Here is a 15,486-nt window from a genome sequence, read left to right on the forward strand (position 1 = left end):
GTTATAATCGAGGGCAATCTTGAAACTTAATTCTTACAACAGAACGGAAGTAGTTTTATTATCGCGGGACACTGAGAGAGCGTTCACAGTATTTGTTCCAGACTTTCTGAGTGTGAATCCACTCCCCAGACACGCTCGTCTGTACCTGATCTCTTTGTTGATGGCATCCAGCTGTTCCTGAAGCATCATGGCCAGCGTCTGGGCATCGGCCTGCCCACTGGGCGACAGCAGAGTGGCCGAACTGAAGAGAGCGTCCCTGTCGTCTTCGCCATCAGACACGTCGACATCGCTCTCAAACGCGTGTGCCACATTTGCCAGCACACTAGCTTGCTGGGCACGTTCCCAATCCTGTTCATTCAGAGTCTGTACCTATAAATAAGGAAACTGAATCTCAGCCAAGACGGAGAGTAACAACAGCAGTTACAGAAACTTCAAAGAAATCTATCCGAAACTCTGGAAGTTTCCAAACGGGAGCCCCCAAGAAATGGGGAACGGCTGTCCCTCCGAGCTGCTGACATCTGCGGGGCAACAAGCAGTATCTGAGGCGAAGGGCGAGGGGGGCGGCCTATCGCCTAGACTGCCTGCAAGGCTCACGCCCGCGGTGGACGCATTTCTGTGACGTCATTCACGTGGTGGGACGACCAGCTCAGAAACAGAATCTGAAAATTAAAACAGGATCTCGGTGCCAGTCAGCCACTCTCATGGGAAGTAAAAAACCCATGAAATCCCCGGGGGCTGGGCGCGCCTCAGTGGCCCTCATGTCTCACCGGTGTCCCAACGCGGGGGACCTGGAGCTGCCCGAGGCTCCCGCCCTCCCTTCCTGAGGCTGAGTGGTGAGGATGCAGCACGTGCCCTCAGGCGGCAGAGGCGCCGACACACTGAGCCCAAACCCCCCGGTCCGAACAAGCAGGTGCTTGCAGGCACCACACACAGGACCGACCGCACACAGCACTGTGCGGGGGTGCGAGCAGAGGCTCTCCTGGGGCTTTCCTGCCCCCCTCCCTCCACACCTGCCATGCCCCTCCTCACTCTCAGCGGGGCGCTGCCCCCCATCCCCGGGGACAGCCCCACCTGTAGGCACAAGGCCCGGCCCTCACGTACCCAAGGACATCATTCTGCCCTCTCTCTGGATAATCAACTTTCTACCAGTTCATTCACATCAGCCTAAAAATGTTTTCTCCCTTCTCCCTCCAAACGAAAACAGAAACCACTGAACTTTTACCCCAGGGCTGCTTCCAGCTACCGTTGTGTCTCTGCTCCCAACCAGAACACTCGCTCTCCAGAACACTGGCCTTATTCCGTCCACGCATCCTCGCCTCCAGACACTGGAGCTTATCGCAAGCGGGCTCCCCCAGAACTAGTCCCAGCTCGCCAGCGAGCCCCATGTTACTAGTCCACCACTGCCCCTGACCTCCACGCTGCCCGGCCCGGCGGTGGGACCGGGCCTGCCGCTCTCCCTTCCCCTGAGCACCTTGCGCACTGGGTTCACTGCTCCGTCTCCACTTGCGCACTGGGGAGCGCCCGGAGTGCTATCCTTGGACCTTGGGTCTATCCACAGGCGCCCACTTGGTGACTTTATCTTGCCTGTGCCTCTAGATGCCACAGGCATGTCCTGGCCTCAATCCTTCTCTCCAGTCAAGGCCTCCTCAGGCCCAGACTGGAGTATCCAACTGCCCACCCGACATGTCCCCCCGGGTGTCTGATGGGCCCGCCGACCTGTGTGCTGGGCCGAGGCCCCATGCTAGCCTCCACGACCCTGTGGTCTTCCTCACCTCAGGAGACAGACTTCCTGTTGTGGAGAGGTCCCGTGGCGAGGACCTGAGGGCTCCCACCACAGCCACGCAAGGGAGCTGAAAGCGCACCCTCCAACCCCAGGTGGGCCTTCCGGTGGTACAACCTCAGGAGACCCTGAGCCAGAAACACCCTGCTAAACCCTCCTAAGTTCACAGACACTGTGAACTACTGACTATTCGTTCTAAGCCACTAAGCTTCACAGCAAGTTGTTAAACAGCAGCAGGTAACTGATAGATGTACGCATCTGACTTTCCCTTGCCTGGCCTCCCCTCGCTGCACGCAGAGGCTGTGCACACAGACGGCCCGGCCTCTCGTCTGTCCTTACCGCTGCAGCCCCGGGGCTACCGTGACGCCTGGCCCAAAGTCGTTCAATGAGGACGGGCGCTCAAAACACAGACACGTCTATAAAGACACATGCTGCTGACCAGACAAAAGCATGAATGTAAACTTCCAAATGTGAATTCTTTTTGCTTAAGGATGAACACGTGTTTACTCTTAATATCTCAAAACAGTACTAATTAGCACTGTGCCATGCTTAACCGTAAGTCATGCTTTATCCACATTTCTACTCTTTAAAAAAGAAAGAAAGAAAGCCCTAAAAGTAGATTCTTAGCCCGCAAAAAAAGAATGGGGTGAGGAGAGAGAGAAAGTGACCTATCGGCAGTGTGACTCCAGAACAGCCTCCAAGCCAGGGGACAAGGTAGGTGACTTTCACGGAGGTGGGGGGGCCCGAGAGCCCACTGGGGACGGAGGCCCTTGCCTTGGAAGGCTCATCTCGCAGAGCGGCCAGACGGCCCTTCTGGGGACGCCGCAACACCGCGCTGCTGCTGTAGGAGTCCATGGGGCCGTCTGCCACAGGGAACCGGAAATCAGGGACACTGCCCAAGTGCGGTCGGCTGAAACACGGGAAAAAAAAGGTCATTACTGGAAGAAAAATGACTGTGAGCTTTGTCAGCCAAGCCAGAACCTGTCCGTTTGGATTTCACAGAAAAAGGTCTCCAAGGAGGGCATCTGTTCCCCTTGCTCCTATAGCCCACTGCCCACGCTCTGTGGAGAGTGTCTCCGTCCCAGCAGGTCCAACACCTGGACACCCAGGAAAAGCAGGGCAGATGCCCTGCACAGGCAGGTGAGCGCGCCACGGCCCAGCTGTCTGGGAGCCAGAGGGTGGACGTGCTCTCCAGCTCAGAACCCAGCCCTAGGCCCGCTGTCCTGCATCTCCGCGCCCCCTTCTCTCCCAGGAAGCGCACCGACCCATCATGCTGGCCTTCAACTGCCAGCGTCTCACGGTGCGAGGCCTAGCGACCACAGGGATCCCTACACCTGCCACTGACAGGCGCTTTGAGGGCACCGGCGGCAGAAACCTTCTGAACCCCAACTCACAGCTTATGTGAACTGTGTTTGGCAGCACACCTGGTGTTTCCAGGTCAAAAGCACAGACCTGTGTGCAGTTAGACTGACAGACAACCCACTCCCTCGGCTGGAGAAGTCCAAGGGAAGGCAGATGGAGCCCTGGGCACCTAGGAGGGAGATGCTGAAGCGGGCCGTTAGCGGCTCCCCTCAGGAAAGGCTCTGGACAAGAACTGGTCAGCAGAAGTGAAGGAGGGCGGCAGCTGCCAGCCCGCACGCCCGGCCTCGGCCTCACCCCCTGCGCCCTGACCCCGGCACGGAGTCCAGTGGCTCCTTGCTCCCTGGGAAAGAGGAGCGACTGCCTTCGTTTTCAGAAATCCTTAAGATCCTGGGCGACAGGACCCACTCATCTGATTAAGGTCAATTCAAGAGGGGACCCCTGGTGCCTCCCCATGTGGTCCGCAGACAGGGCCGCTCCGACAGGCTGCCTCCTCCACCTGCACTCCACACACCTCCCTGTGGCTTTTAAAGGAACGTCTTCGTCCAGTGTGCCAGATGGTGCTGCTGGCCACAGCCTCCCTTCCCCTCCTCTAGTCCCTGCTTCCTGAAGCCGCCCGCCCGCGCTCAGCAGGAGTTCAAGCACGGCCGCTTTGGGGCCACGGCACATCGCAAAATTGGTGGGAGCTACACGCACAAAACCGCCCGAGTGTGATGTGGGGTGGTTCGCAGATCCTCCGAAGGTCACGAGTGTCACTGAATTCTGACCCCTTTCCAGGGCTCACTTCCTCCCGAGCTCGCCACCCTGCATCCGGTCGTGTCCCCAAGCTCTGTCCCATCGGCCCCATCTGTGTGTGGAAGCCTGTCTCTGCAACCTAGACTGTATCTTCCTGCTGGTGAAGGTCACGCCAACAAGACCAGGGGGGCCGGGCTTGCCAGCCGCCAGCCATCTTTCCAGTCCTGACCCCATGGCCCGCCCGTGCTTACCGCGACACTTCTTCCGTCTCAGCTCCTACAAGCCTCTCATCTGCCACCAGGGGTGAGACCTCTACATGAGACTGCTTGGAACACACCCCTTCCTCCATCAGCCTCCTGCCCACGGTCTTCGGACCACACAGCCGCCCGTGACCGTGGCCGCTCCCTCTGCCCCTCTATCCTTCACGTTTGCTAGCACACACAGGACAGGCAGATACGCGCAGACCTCTCTGTCGTCACACCATCCCACGGTGCCACCCCTCAGGTTCCCGCACGACCCCTTCCCATCAGGACTCCAACTTCTGCAAGAGTGGTGGGTGCTGTGTCCACCTCGTCCTCCTCTGTTTGCTCCCTCGGGCCTCCTCACACACATATCTGCAAGCCCTTGAGCAGCGACACTCAAGACCCTGGCCTCTCACCAGCGAGGCTCTCTATCAGCAAACGTGCTCTGTGCCCTGATCCTGCACACCTCCCTCTCTGGACACACACTCGCGCTCCTCCAAGCTCTCCCTCCGGTGGTTCCACAGACAGGGACACAGCTCTGCCTCTCTGTGACTCTGCCTTCCCTGATGCGTCCTTCTCCTTCCTACATACAGGCTCAACGGAGACAGCCGCAAGATACCCTCGACCTTCCGGAGAGCCCACGTCTGCAATCGCAGAAACAGCTGCGCAGCCTGAGTACGCCTGCGATCCGAGCAGGAGCCGGCTTCCTGCAGACTAGGGAGGGCCCATCAGCTACTCCAGCAGCTCTCATTCAAGGGTGACTCTCACGTGATGACTACGTCCTACAACGGGGCAAACAAACCTTTCAGCACCTTCACGGCACTTGCACTACCTGTAGGATGCAGGGCAACCTGCTAGGCCCACGGGCTGGGTGACCTGCTCCCACAGCCGCCAACTCTGAGCTGTCCCAATAGGTTAAGGCGACTACACATCATTCTCCTTCAGTCCCTTAAAAAATGTAGAAAACTACAAGCGCTATGCCAAGACCACGAATGTCAAGGCATCCCCACAATTCTGGCTGTGCAGCCGCTCCCTTGGTGACTTCAGCGACCTTGTGGAGGGGCCTACCGCGCCCAGGTGCAGAGGGCCCTCATCTGACAGGCTGGGCTCCGTTCCCCTGGCCCCACACCAGCAGCGCCACACTCCGGGGGCCTGCAAATTCACCTGCCCACACAGGAACTAATCATCCCCTACCTTCCAAACCTCCGCCCGCAGCTGTGAGCTTGGTCGATGACAGGACTCCCAGTCCCCCTAGGTGCCCAAACCTAACCTTTCCCTCTTGCCTGCCACTAAGCTAGCTACCAGCTCCATATGACCAAAGGCACACTCTTAACGGGCACACACAAGTGCTAAAACAGGTATGTGTGAACTGGTTCAGGTCAGGCCCACGGTTCATCTAGTCTGTATTTGTGGGCTGGTTCGGGTCATACGCACGGCAAAGGGAAGCGGCCCTCGGCCTCATCTGGAACATCTCCGTGAACTGGTACATGTCATACCCGTGATGAAGGGGCGCGCCTCTCAGTCTTGTCTGGTCTAATTCAGCTCTCAGTGCTTCCACATTTAGGACAAGCTGATCCTACAAAAGAGCAAAGGACATCCACTGTAGCCATCTCTTTCAGGATTCAAAATGATCTGCATCAACAGACTTTTTTTTGTAGTTTTTAATTTTATTATATTATGTTAGTCACCATACGTTACATCATTAGTTTTTGATGTAGTGATCCACGATCCATTGTTTTCGTATAACACCCAGTGCTCCATGCAGTACGTGCCCTCCTTAATACCCATCACCGGGCTAACCAATTCCCCCCTCCCCACTAGAGCCCTGTTTGTTTCTCAGGTCCATAGTCTCTCATGGTTCATCTCTCCCTCCGATTCCCCCCCCCCATTTTTCCCTTCCTTCTCCTAATGTCCTCCATGTTATTCCTTATGTTCCACAAATAAGTGAAACCATATGATAATTGACTTTCTCTGCTTGACTTATTTCGCTTAGCATAATCTCCTCCAGTCCCATCCATGTTGATGTAAAAGTTGGGTATTCATCTTTTCTGATGGCTGAGTAATATTCCATTGTATATATGGACCACATCTTCTTCATCCATTCATCTGTTGAAGGGCATCTCGGCTCTTTCCACAGTCTGGCTATTGCGGACACTGCTGCTATGAACATTGGGGTGCATGTGGCCCTTCTTTTCACTACATCTGTGTCTTTGGGGTAAATACCCAGGAGTGCAATTGCTGGGTCATAGGGTAGCTCTATTTTTAAATTTTTGAGGAACCTCCACACTGTTTTCCAAAGTGGCTGTACCAACTTGCATTCCCACCAACAGTGTAAGAGGGTTCCCCTTTCTCCACAACCTCTCCAACATTTGTTGTTTCTTTCCCTGTCCATTTTGGCCATTCTAACTGGTGTAAGGTGGTATCTCAGTGTGGTTTTGATTTGGATTTCCCTGATGGCTAATGATGATGAACATTTTTTCATGTGTCTGTTAGCCATTTGTATGTCTTCTTCAGAGAAGTGTCTGTTCATCTCTTCTGCCCACTTTTTGACTTGATTGTTTTTTGGGTGTGGAGTTTGAGAAGTTCTTTATAGATTTTGGATACCAGCCCTTTATCTGTAGTGTCATTTGCAAATATCTTCTCCCATTCTGTGGGTTGCCTCTTTGTTTTGTTGACTGTTTCCTTTGCTGTGCAGAAGCTTTTCATCTTGATGAAGTCCCAAAAGTTCATTTTTGCTTTTGTTTCACTAGCTTTTGGAGATGTATCTTGAAAGAAGTTGCTGTGGGCGATGTCAAAGAGGTTACTGCCTATGTTCTCCTCTGGGATTTGGATGGATTCCTGTCTCACATTGAGGTCTTTCATCCACTTTGAGTTTATCTTTGTGAGTGGTGTTAGAGAATGGTCGAGTTTCATTCTTCTGCATGTGGCTGTCCAATTTTCCCAGCACCATTTATTGAAGAGACTGTCTTTTTTCCATTGCATGTTTTTTCCTGCTTTGTCAAAGATTATTTGACCATAGAGTTGAGGGTCCATATCTGGGTTCTCTATTCTGTTCCACTGGTCTGTATCTCTGTTTTTGTGCCAGTACCATGCTGTCTTGGTGATCACTGATTTGTAATATAGCTTGAAATCGGGCAACGTGATGGCCCAGCTTTGTTTTTCTTTTTCAACATCTCCTTGGCGATTCGGGGTCTTTTCTGATTCCATACAAATTTTAGGATTGTTTGTTCCAGCACTTTGAAAAATGTCATTGGAATTTTGATCGGGATGGCATTGAAGGTATAGATTGCTCTGGGTAGCATAGACATTTTTTTTTTTTTAAAGATTTTATTTATTTATTTGACACAGAGAGAGAAAGCACAAGTAGGCAGAGAGGCAGGCAGAGAGAGAGGGAGAAGCAGGCTCTCCACCGAGCAGGGAGCCGGATGCAGGGCTCAATCCCAGGACCAAGGGACCATGACCTGAGCTGAAGGCAGCCGCCCAACCGACTGAGCCACCCAGGCGCCCCTAGCATAGACATTTTAACAATGTTTATTCTTCCGATCCATGAACATGGAATATTTTTCCATCTTTTTGTGTCTTCTTCAATTTCTTTCATGAGTGTTTTGTAGTTCCTAGAGTATAGATCCTTTACCTCTTTGGTTAGGTTTATTCCGAGGTATCTTATGGTTTTTGGTGCTATTGTAAATGGAATCGTTTCTTTAATTTATCTTTCTAGAGTTGCGTTGTTAGTGTATAAGAAAGCAACTGATTTCTGGGGCGCCTGGGTGGCTCAGTTGGTTAAGCGACTGCCTTCAGCTCAGGTCATGATCCTGGAGTCCCGGGATCCAGTCCCGCGTCAGGCTCCCTGCTCGGCGGGGAATCTGCTTCTCCCTCTGACCCTCCCCCCTCTCATGTGCTCTCTCTCTTTCAAATAAATAAATAAAATCTTTAAAAAAAAAAAAAAAAGAAAGCAACTGATTTCTGTGCATTGATTTTGTATCCTGCCACATTACTGAATTGCTGGATGAGTTCTAGTCATTTGGGGGTGGAGTCTTTTGGGTTTTCCACATAAAGTATCATGTCGTCTGCGAAAAAAGAGAGTTTGACTTCTTCTTTGCCAATCTGAATACTTTTTATTTCTTTTTGTTGTCTGATTGCTGTTGCTAGGACTTCTAGTACTATGTTGAACAACAGTGGTGAGAGTGGGCACCCTTGACGTGTTCCTGATCTTAAGGGAAAGGCTCTCAGCTTTTCCCCATTGAGGATGATATTCGCTGTGGGTTTTTCATAGATGGATTTTATGAACTTGAGGAATGTTCCCTCTATCCCTATACTCTGGAGAGTTTTAATCAGGAAAGGATGTTGTATTTTGTCAAATGCTTTTACTGCATCAATTGAGAGGACCATATGGTTCTTCTCCCTCCTCTTATTAATGTGTTCTATCACATTGATTGATTTGCGAATGTTGAACCACCCTTGCATCCGGGGATAAATCCCACTTGGTCGTGGTGGATGATCCTTTTAATGTATTGTTGGATCCTATTAGCTAGGATTTTGTTGAGGATTTTGGAATCCATATTCATCAGGGATATCAGTCTGAAATTCTCCTTTTTGATGGGGTCTTTGCCTGGTTTGGGGATTAAGGTAATGCTGGCCTCATAGAATGAGTTTGGAAGTTTTCCTTCTGCTTCTATTTTTTGAAACAGCTTCAGTAGAATAGGTATTCTTTCTTCTTTGAATGTTTGGTAGAATTCCCCAGGGAATCCATCAGGCCCCGGACTCTTGTTTTTTGGGAGGTTTTTGATCACTGCTTCAATCTCGTTACTGGTTATTGGCCTATTCAGGTTGTCAATTTCTTCCTGTTTCAGTCTTGGCAGCTTATAGGTTTCCAGGAAGGCCTCCATTTCATCCAGATTGCTCAGCTTATTGGCATATAGTTGTTGATAATAATTTCTAATAATTATTTCTATTTCCTTGGTGTTAGTCGTGATCTCTCCCCTTTCATTCATAATTTTATTAATTTGGGTCCTTTCTCTCTTCTTTTGGGTAAGTCTGGCCAGTGGTTTATTGATCTTATTAATTCTTTCAAAGAACCAACTTCTAGTTTCGTTGATCTGATCTATTGTGTTTCTGGTTTCTAATTCATTGACTTCTGCTCTAATTTTAATTATTTCTCTTCTAATGCGTGGCTTAGGTGTCGTTTGTTTTTTAAGGTGTAGAGTTAGTTGGTGAATTTGGGATTTTTCTGTTTTTTTGAGTGAGGCTTGGATGGCTATGTATTTCCCCCTTAGGACCGACTGCCTTTGCAGTATCCCATAGGTTTTAGACCCATGTGTTTTCGTTCTCATTGATTTCCATGAATTGTTTAAGTTCTTCTTTGATTTCTTGGTTGACCCAAACATTCTTGAGCAGAGCGGTCTTTAGCTTCCAAGTGTTTGAATTTCTGCCAAATTTTTTCTTGTGATTGAGTTCCAGTTTTAGAGCATTGTGGTCTGAGAATATGCAGGGAATAATCGCAATCTTTTGGTATTGGTTGAGACCTGATTTGTGACCCAGTATATGGTCTATTCTGGAGAAAGTTCCATGTGTGCTCGAGAAGAATGAGTATTCTGTTGTTTCAGGGTGGAATGTTCTGTAAATATCTATGAGGTCCAACTGGTCCAATGTATCATTCAAAGCTCTTGTTTCCTTGTTGATTTTCTGCTTAGATGATCTGTCCATTGCTGAGAGTGGAGTATTGAGGTCTCCTACAATTAACGTATTGTTATCAATATGACTCTATTTTGGTTAACAGTTGGCTTATGTAGATGGCTGCTTCCATGCTGGGGGCATAGATATTTACAATTGTTAGATCTTCTTGTTGGATAGACCCTTTAAGAATGATATAGTGTCCTTCTGTGTCTCTAATTACAGACTTTAGTTTAAAATCTAATTTGTCTGATATAAGAATTGCTACCCCAGCTTTCTTTTGAGGTCCGCTGGCATGGAAGATGGATCTCCATCCCTTCACTTTCAGTCTGGATGTATCTTTAGGTTCAAAATGAGTCTCTTGTAGACAGCATATGGATGGGTCCTGTCTTTTTACCCAATCTGCAACCCTGTGCCGTTTTATGGGAGCGTTTAGGCCATTCACGTTGAGAGTGATTATCGAAAGATATGAATTGTCATCATGTTGCCTGTGAAGACGTTGTTTTTATAGATTGTCCCTGTGGATTTCTGTTGTAGATCACTCTTGGGGTCTTTCTCCTTTCATAGAACCCCCCTTAATATTTCTTGCAGGGCCAGCTTAGTGGTCACATATTCTTTCAACTTCTGCCGGTCGTGGAAGCTCTGCCTCTCTCCATCCATTCTAAATGAAAGCCTTGTCGGATAAAGTATTCTTGGCTGCATGTTCCTCTCATTTAGTACCCTGAATATGTCTTGCCAGGCCTTTCTGGCTTGCCAGGTCTCCGTGGATAGGTCTGACGTTATTCTGATGTTCCTCCCTCTGCACGTAAGGAATCTCTTCCCCCTAACTGCCCTTAAGATGGTTTCCTTGGTTCTAAGATTTGCAAGTTTTACTACTACATGCCAGGGTGTTGGCCTGTTTTCCTTGATCTTAGGAGGGGTCCTCTCTGCCTCTAGGACTTGAATGTTTGTTTCATTCCCCATTTAGGGAAGTTCTCAGGTACGATTTGCTCAAATACATCTTCTAGCCCTCTCTCTCTCTCCACTCCCTCCGGGATTCCAATTATTCTGACATTGGAACACCTCATGGTGTCACTTATTTCTCTGATTCTATTTTCATGGATTCTGAGTTGTTTTTCCCTGGCCTCCTCTTTTCCTCTCTTATCTATTATACTGTCTTCCAGATCACTTATTCCCTCTTCTGTCTCAGTTACCCTAGCTGTTAGATTATCTAGATTGGATTGGATCTCATTGATAGCATTTTTAAGTTCTGCCAATTCACCTTTTATTTCTGCCCTTAAAAACTCTATGTTGCCATTAATTGATTTCTCCATTCTAGCCATTGTCTTCACAATTGCTAGCCTGAATTCCATCTCTGACATCTTGGTTATGTCCGCATCCATTTGTAAATCTGCAGCGTAAGTCATAATCTCTGAGTCTTTTCTGTTTTGGGGGCTCCTCCTCCTAGTCATTCTGTTGATGGGTGTTTGAGGGGATGTATAGAGTCCAAATTATTGACCAGAACCCAAGCAAGATGCACCTGTTTTCTTGGGACCTTAGGGTTGCTGACCTCTTGTTTTCCCAGCCTGTCTTCTGCAGGAGGGGTCTCCCACGCTGTTACTCAGGCAACCCTGTTTGGGCGGAGTCGCCCTGCGCCCCTGTGGCAGGGGATGGGCTCAGTGGGAATCAGTCTCTGGGGCTTTTGTTCTCCGGCGCCTTTCCCTGGCGGCTTTCCGCGTCTCTTCCACGAGTCAGAGCAGAAGAGACCGTTTCCAAGCCTCTGCCTCAGAGCAGAGAGACCTCAGTCTGTTCTTCAGTGAGCTCTCTAGGCCACACTGTCTCCATTTCTGTCCGTGCTGCTATAAACTGCAGCATCCTGGGTTGTGCGCCCCTCCGCAGCGCTCCCAGTCCTGCCTCCAGGTCGGGGCGCGTCTCTGCCCTTTGTGCTTCTAAAACTGCCAGCTGCTCCCAGTTCACGTGTGCGCGACTCCGCCGCTTGGGGTTTCCACCCCGGGGGTTGCAGTTCCCCTGCGCGACCCTGGCGCACCGGGTTTCCGTCTCGGAGGCTGCAGTTCGCGTGCGCGCGACTGTCGCTCTGGTTTCTGTTCGGGGGGGCTGCAGTTCACGTGCGCACGACCCCGCCGGTCTGGTTTTCCACCCCGGGGGCTGCCCTAGAGTCCTTTCCCCGACGCTACTGGTCTGCGAGTCTGTGCCCCCTCCGCAGCGCGCGAGGCTGTCACTCACCAGCGGTGTAGGATCCCCACGTCCAGGCACCCTCCCGCCGCCGTTTATCCTCCAATATCTGCCCACAGGATCACGGCTCTCCGCTTCGTACCTCACAACCAACTGCCTGCGATATTCTGTTTGTAGAGATCCAGATCTTCTTACATCTCAGGCTGGTTTCATGGGTGCTCAGAGTGGTCTGGTAGTTATCCAGCTCAATTCCGGGGACCAGTTGAAATAGGGTCCCCTACTCCTCCGCCATCTTTTTCCTGCATCAACAGACTCTTAAACACAGAGCACACACTGGTGGTTGCCAGAGGGGATGTGGCTGGGGTGGGGGTGGCATCGATGAAGGGGATGAAGAGGTGAAGACGTATAAGCTTCCAGTTCACAATCAGTAAGTCACGGGGATGGAGAGTACAGCCCAGGGCACACGGCCAGTGATCCTACAGTGATGCTGTTTGGGGATAGGAGGTGACCGCAGTGGTGAGCACTGAGTGACGTACAGACTCGTGCGTCCATGTGCTGTACACCCAACATAACATAAACACTCAAATCACCAAATTACCTGCATAAACCCTAGTGGACAAAGAGTTGTTAGGTCTCAGTCATAGCCAGCTTTTAGAGGATAAACACCAAGCCATTAATAATTACTAATTTTGTAGCAAGAAGCAGAACTTTTTGGGTGGTGGGGAGAACGATGCTCACGCTCTACTGTGCATACTTCTCTGTTTTGTTTTTGTCTTGCACAGAGCATTTGTAGCCCAGCCTCACTTCTGTCCACGCAGAACAGTGAGCAAAACCGACAGAACTCTTAGGTCACCCAGTAGCTCACTAGCCGTGCGGCCCACGCAGTAGCCACATGCCAGATGCACGTATCGGGTTAAGTAAACTTTAACTTCACCAGCTTCTCTTTACGGTTGTAAATGCAGCTTCGAGAATATTTTAGATGACACATGTGTCTCATGTTAACCTCCTGCTGGCCAGCACTGCACTAGATGAGAGGTTTACGGGAACAGTTCGCTTTCAAACGAACCACAAAGGACTCGAATCCTGAACCATGCCCGCATAGGACTGCTGGAAAGCTCATGGCAGCGGACTGCCGCGGGGGTACTGTGGCCCCTGGAGCACATCTGCAGCCACTGTAGCAGCCCTGAACTCTGCTCCACTCATGTCTCAGCGGCTCTCCAAAGGATTTAGAGAGGAAAGTACCTTATCATGTTGCGCTTCTTCCAACTGCTTCTTCGCAGTTTCAACTTCTCTCAATAGAGAATTCTGAAAAACATATAGACAGTACTTTACTGTTGGTTCTTGAAAATGTTCCACGTAATACAAGTATGGCCACGCCTCTGTGTAAAATAATACGGTACCACAGAAAAGTAATGGGTCACAGGACCACACCAATGAGCAGGCCTACACACCCACAGAGCGAATGCGGACAGTGACATCATAATCTTTAACAATGAGTCCGTGTAAAATTTCTTCACCGATCTATTTTCTAAATGTAAGAATGACGAGTTCACGGAGTAATCTTATTTTAATCAGTTAAACCAGTTTGTACTAGATTTTAGGCTTTGTAATTCATCAGTTACTTGGGAATCCTGACGTAAGTTTCAAATGTATAATTCAAATCTAAGATAAAGACATTCCTACATGAAGGCTGGCCCACTGATCAAGGAGAAGTGCGGTAACCACCCTACGTGGTAATTATGCATTTCATAATGGGTTTTACGTAAAACAAATGTGTCATGTAATCAGCAGTGATCACTGGTGTCTCCGAAATGAGCATGACTCCAAGTGCCAATCTCAGGGAAGATTCTGGGCCCATCTTTAGGGACATGGCTGTAGCCAGAATAGATTTTATCAAGCCGGAATCCAACTGTTGCCATCAGAACTTCTCTGACATAGATTCTAGGACACTCCTTCACTCCGGTTACAGCTCAGGTATTTCCAAGATGACAGCTGTAAGAGCCCAGGCTCAGACTTTTTCCAAACCAGATGAAAAGAGAGAAGGCAGGAGATGGAAAAGGAGAATGTCTGTTTTCAGCTGATTAAACCCCTTATATAACACTAGGCTCCTACACTGTCATCTTCATAAGCGGGACAGAAATTAGCCCCCGAAGCAAGAGCATCGCGGCTGAAGGATGAACACAGTTTTGTGCAGGGCTGGTGAAGGAGGTGACATCCGGCCACTGCCCAGTGCTGGAAATCAAGGGTCACTGGCACACAGCCACACCCACTTGTCACCTACGGTCTATGGCTACTTTTGTGATAATTATTGACTAGCATGAGGTTATTTTACACATATTCACAATTAATAAAAGCCTACGATACTTACAATTTGGGCCCTTTACAGACCCAGTTTACAGACTTCTGCTCTAGACTGAGAGTAATACACACATGTCAAGTGAGGACAGGACACTGGAAGTCAATTCAGTGAGTGGATAACAGTCTGTCTTGTTTCCACGTCAAAGAATAATTTCTACTTTCTGTAATGTCTGTCACCCACTGTTCTGCATTACTCCTCAGGAGCAGAGTGTGAACACTCTCTTTGTGGAGGCTGGGAGCCCCCCGGGGCATGTTCTCAATGTCCCACCTTGTCTTCCAGAGCAGCCATTCTCTCCTTAAGATGAAGCTGAAGCCTCTCATTGGATTCAGAAAGAAGCTTGTCAACAGTGTCTGATAAACGCTTGTTATGTTCTTCATTCATTTTTTCTCTCTGCCTTGCCTAAGAGAGAAGAAACAAAAGTTTACAAACTTCAAGAAAAGGTATAATCAATAGTTTAGCTATTGTGGATATTGCTGCTATAAATATTGGGGTGCAAGTGCCCCTTTGAATCACTATGTTTATAGCTTTTGGGGTAAATACCCAGTAGTGCAATTGCTGGGTTATAGGGTAGCTCTATTTTTAACTTTCTGAGGAACTTTCATACTATTTTCCAGAGTGGCTGCACCCGTTTGCATTCCCAACAGTGACAGATAAATGGATAAAGAAGATGCGGGGTGTGTGTGTGCGTGTGTGTGTGGAATATTACTCAGCCACCAAAAAGAATGAAAGCTTGTCATTTGCAATGACGTGGACAGAACTAGATAGACGGTATTATGCTAAAGGAAGTCAGTCAGTCAGAGAAAGACATACACCATATGATTTCACTCATGTGGAATTTAAGAAACAAAACAGATGAACATAGGGGAAAGGAGGGAAAAATAAAACGAAATCAGAGAGGGAGACAAACTCTTCATAAGAGACTCTTCACTCTAGGAAACACACTGAGGGCTGCTGGAGGGGAGGGCGGTGGGGGGCTGGGGTAACTGGGTGACGGGCATTAAGGGCACGTGATGTCATGAGCACTGGGTGTTACATGCAACCAACGAATCACTGAACTCTACCTCTGAAACTAGTAATACCCTATGTTGTTAACTAAATTGAATTTAAATTTAAAACTTTTTCCAAAAGAAAAAAGGTATGATCAGTATTTCCGAAGTGCCAAAGAGCAA

General features: G+C 49.3%; 1 protein-coding gene across 2 annotated transcripts in view; it reads right to left on the reverse strand.

Annotated features, from left to right (window-relative positions):
* PPFIA1 (PTPRF interacting protein alpha 1) overlaps positions 1 to 15,486 on the reverse strand; it is a 91,505-nt gene that overhangs the window by 31,026 nt on the left and 44,993 nt on the right. For both annotated transcript variants that reach the window (XM_021685600.1, XM_044919746.1), the window contains 5 exons: positions 14,585 to 14,716; positions 13,201 to 13,263; positions 5,613 to 5,692; positions 2,555 to 2,690; positions 146 to 369 (listed from right to left, as the gene is read on the reverse strand). In XM_021685600.1, the coding sequence (XP_021541275.1) occupies positions 146 to 369; positions 2,555 to 2,690; positions 5,613 to 5,692; positions 13,201 to 13,263; positions 14,585 to 14,716 (635 nt within the window). The remainder of the gene's footprint in view (positions 1 to 145; positions 370 to 2,554; positions 2,691 to 5,612; positions 5,693 to 13,200; positions 13,264 to 14,584; positions 14,717 to 15,486) is intronic.

This window comes from Neomonachus schauinslandi, chromosome 11 (assembly GCF_002201575.2).
Source record: "Neomonachus schauinslandi chromosome 11, ASM220157v2, whole genome shotgun sequence".
NCBI classification, from domain to species: Eukaryota; Metazoa; Chordata; class Mammalia; order Carnivora; family Phocidae; genus Neomonachus; species Neomonachus schauinslandi.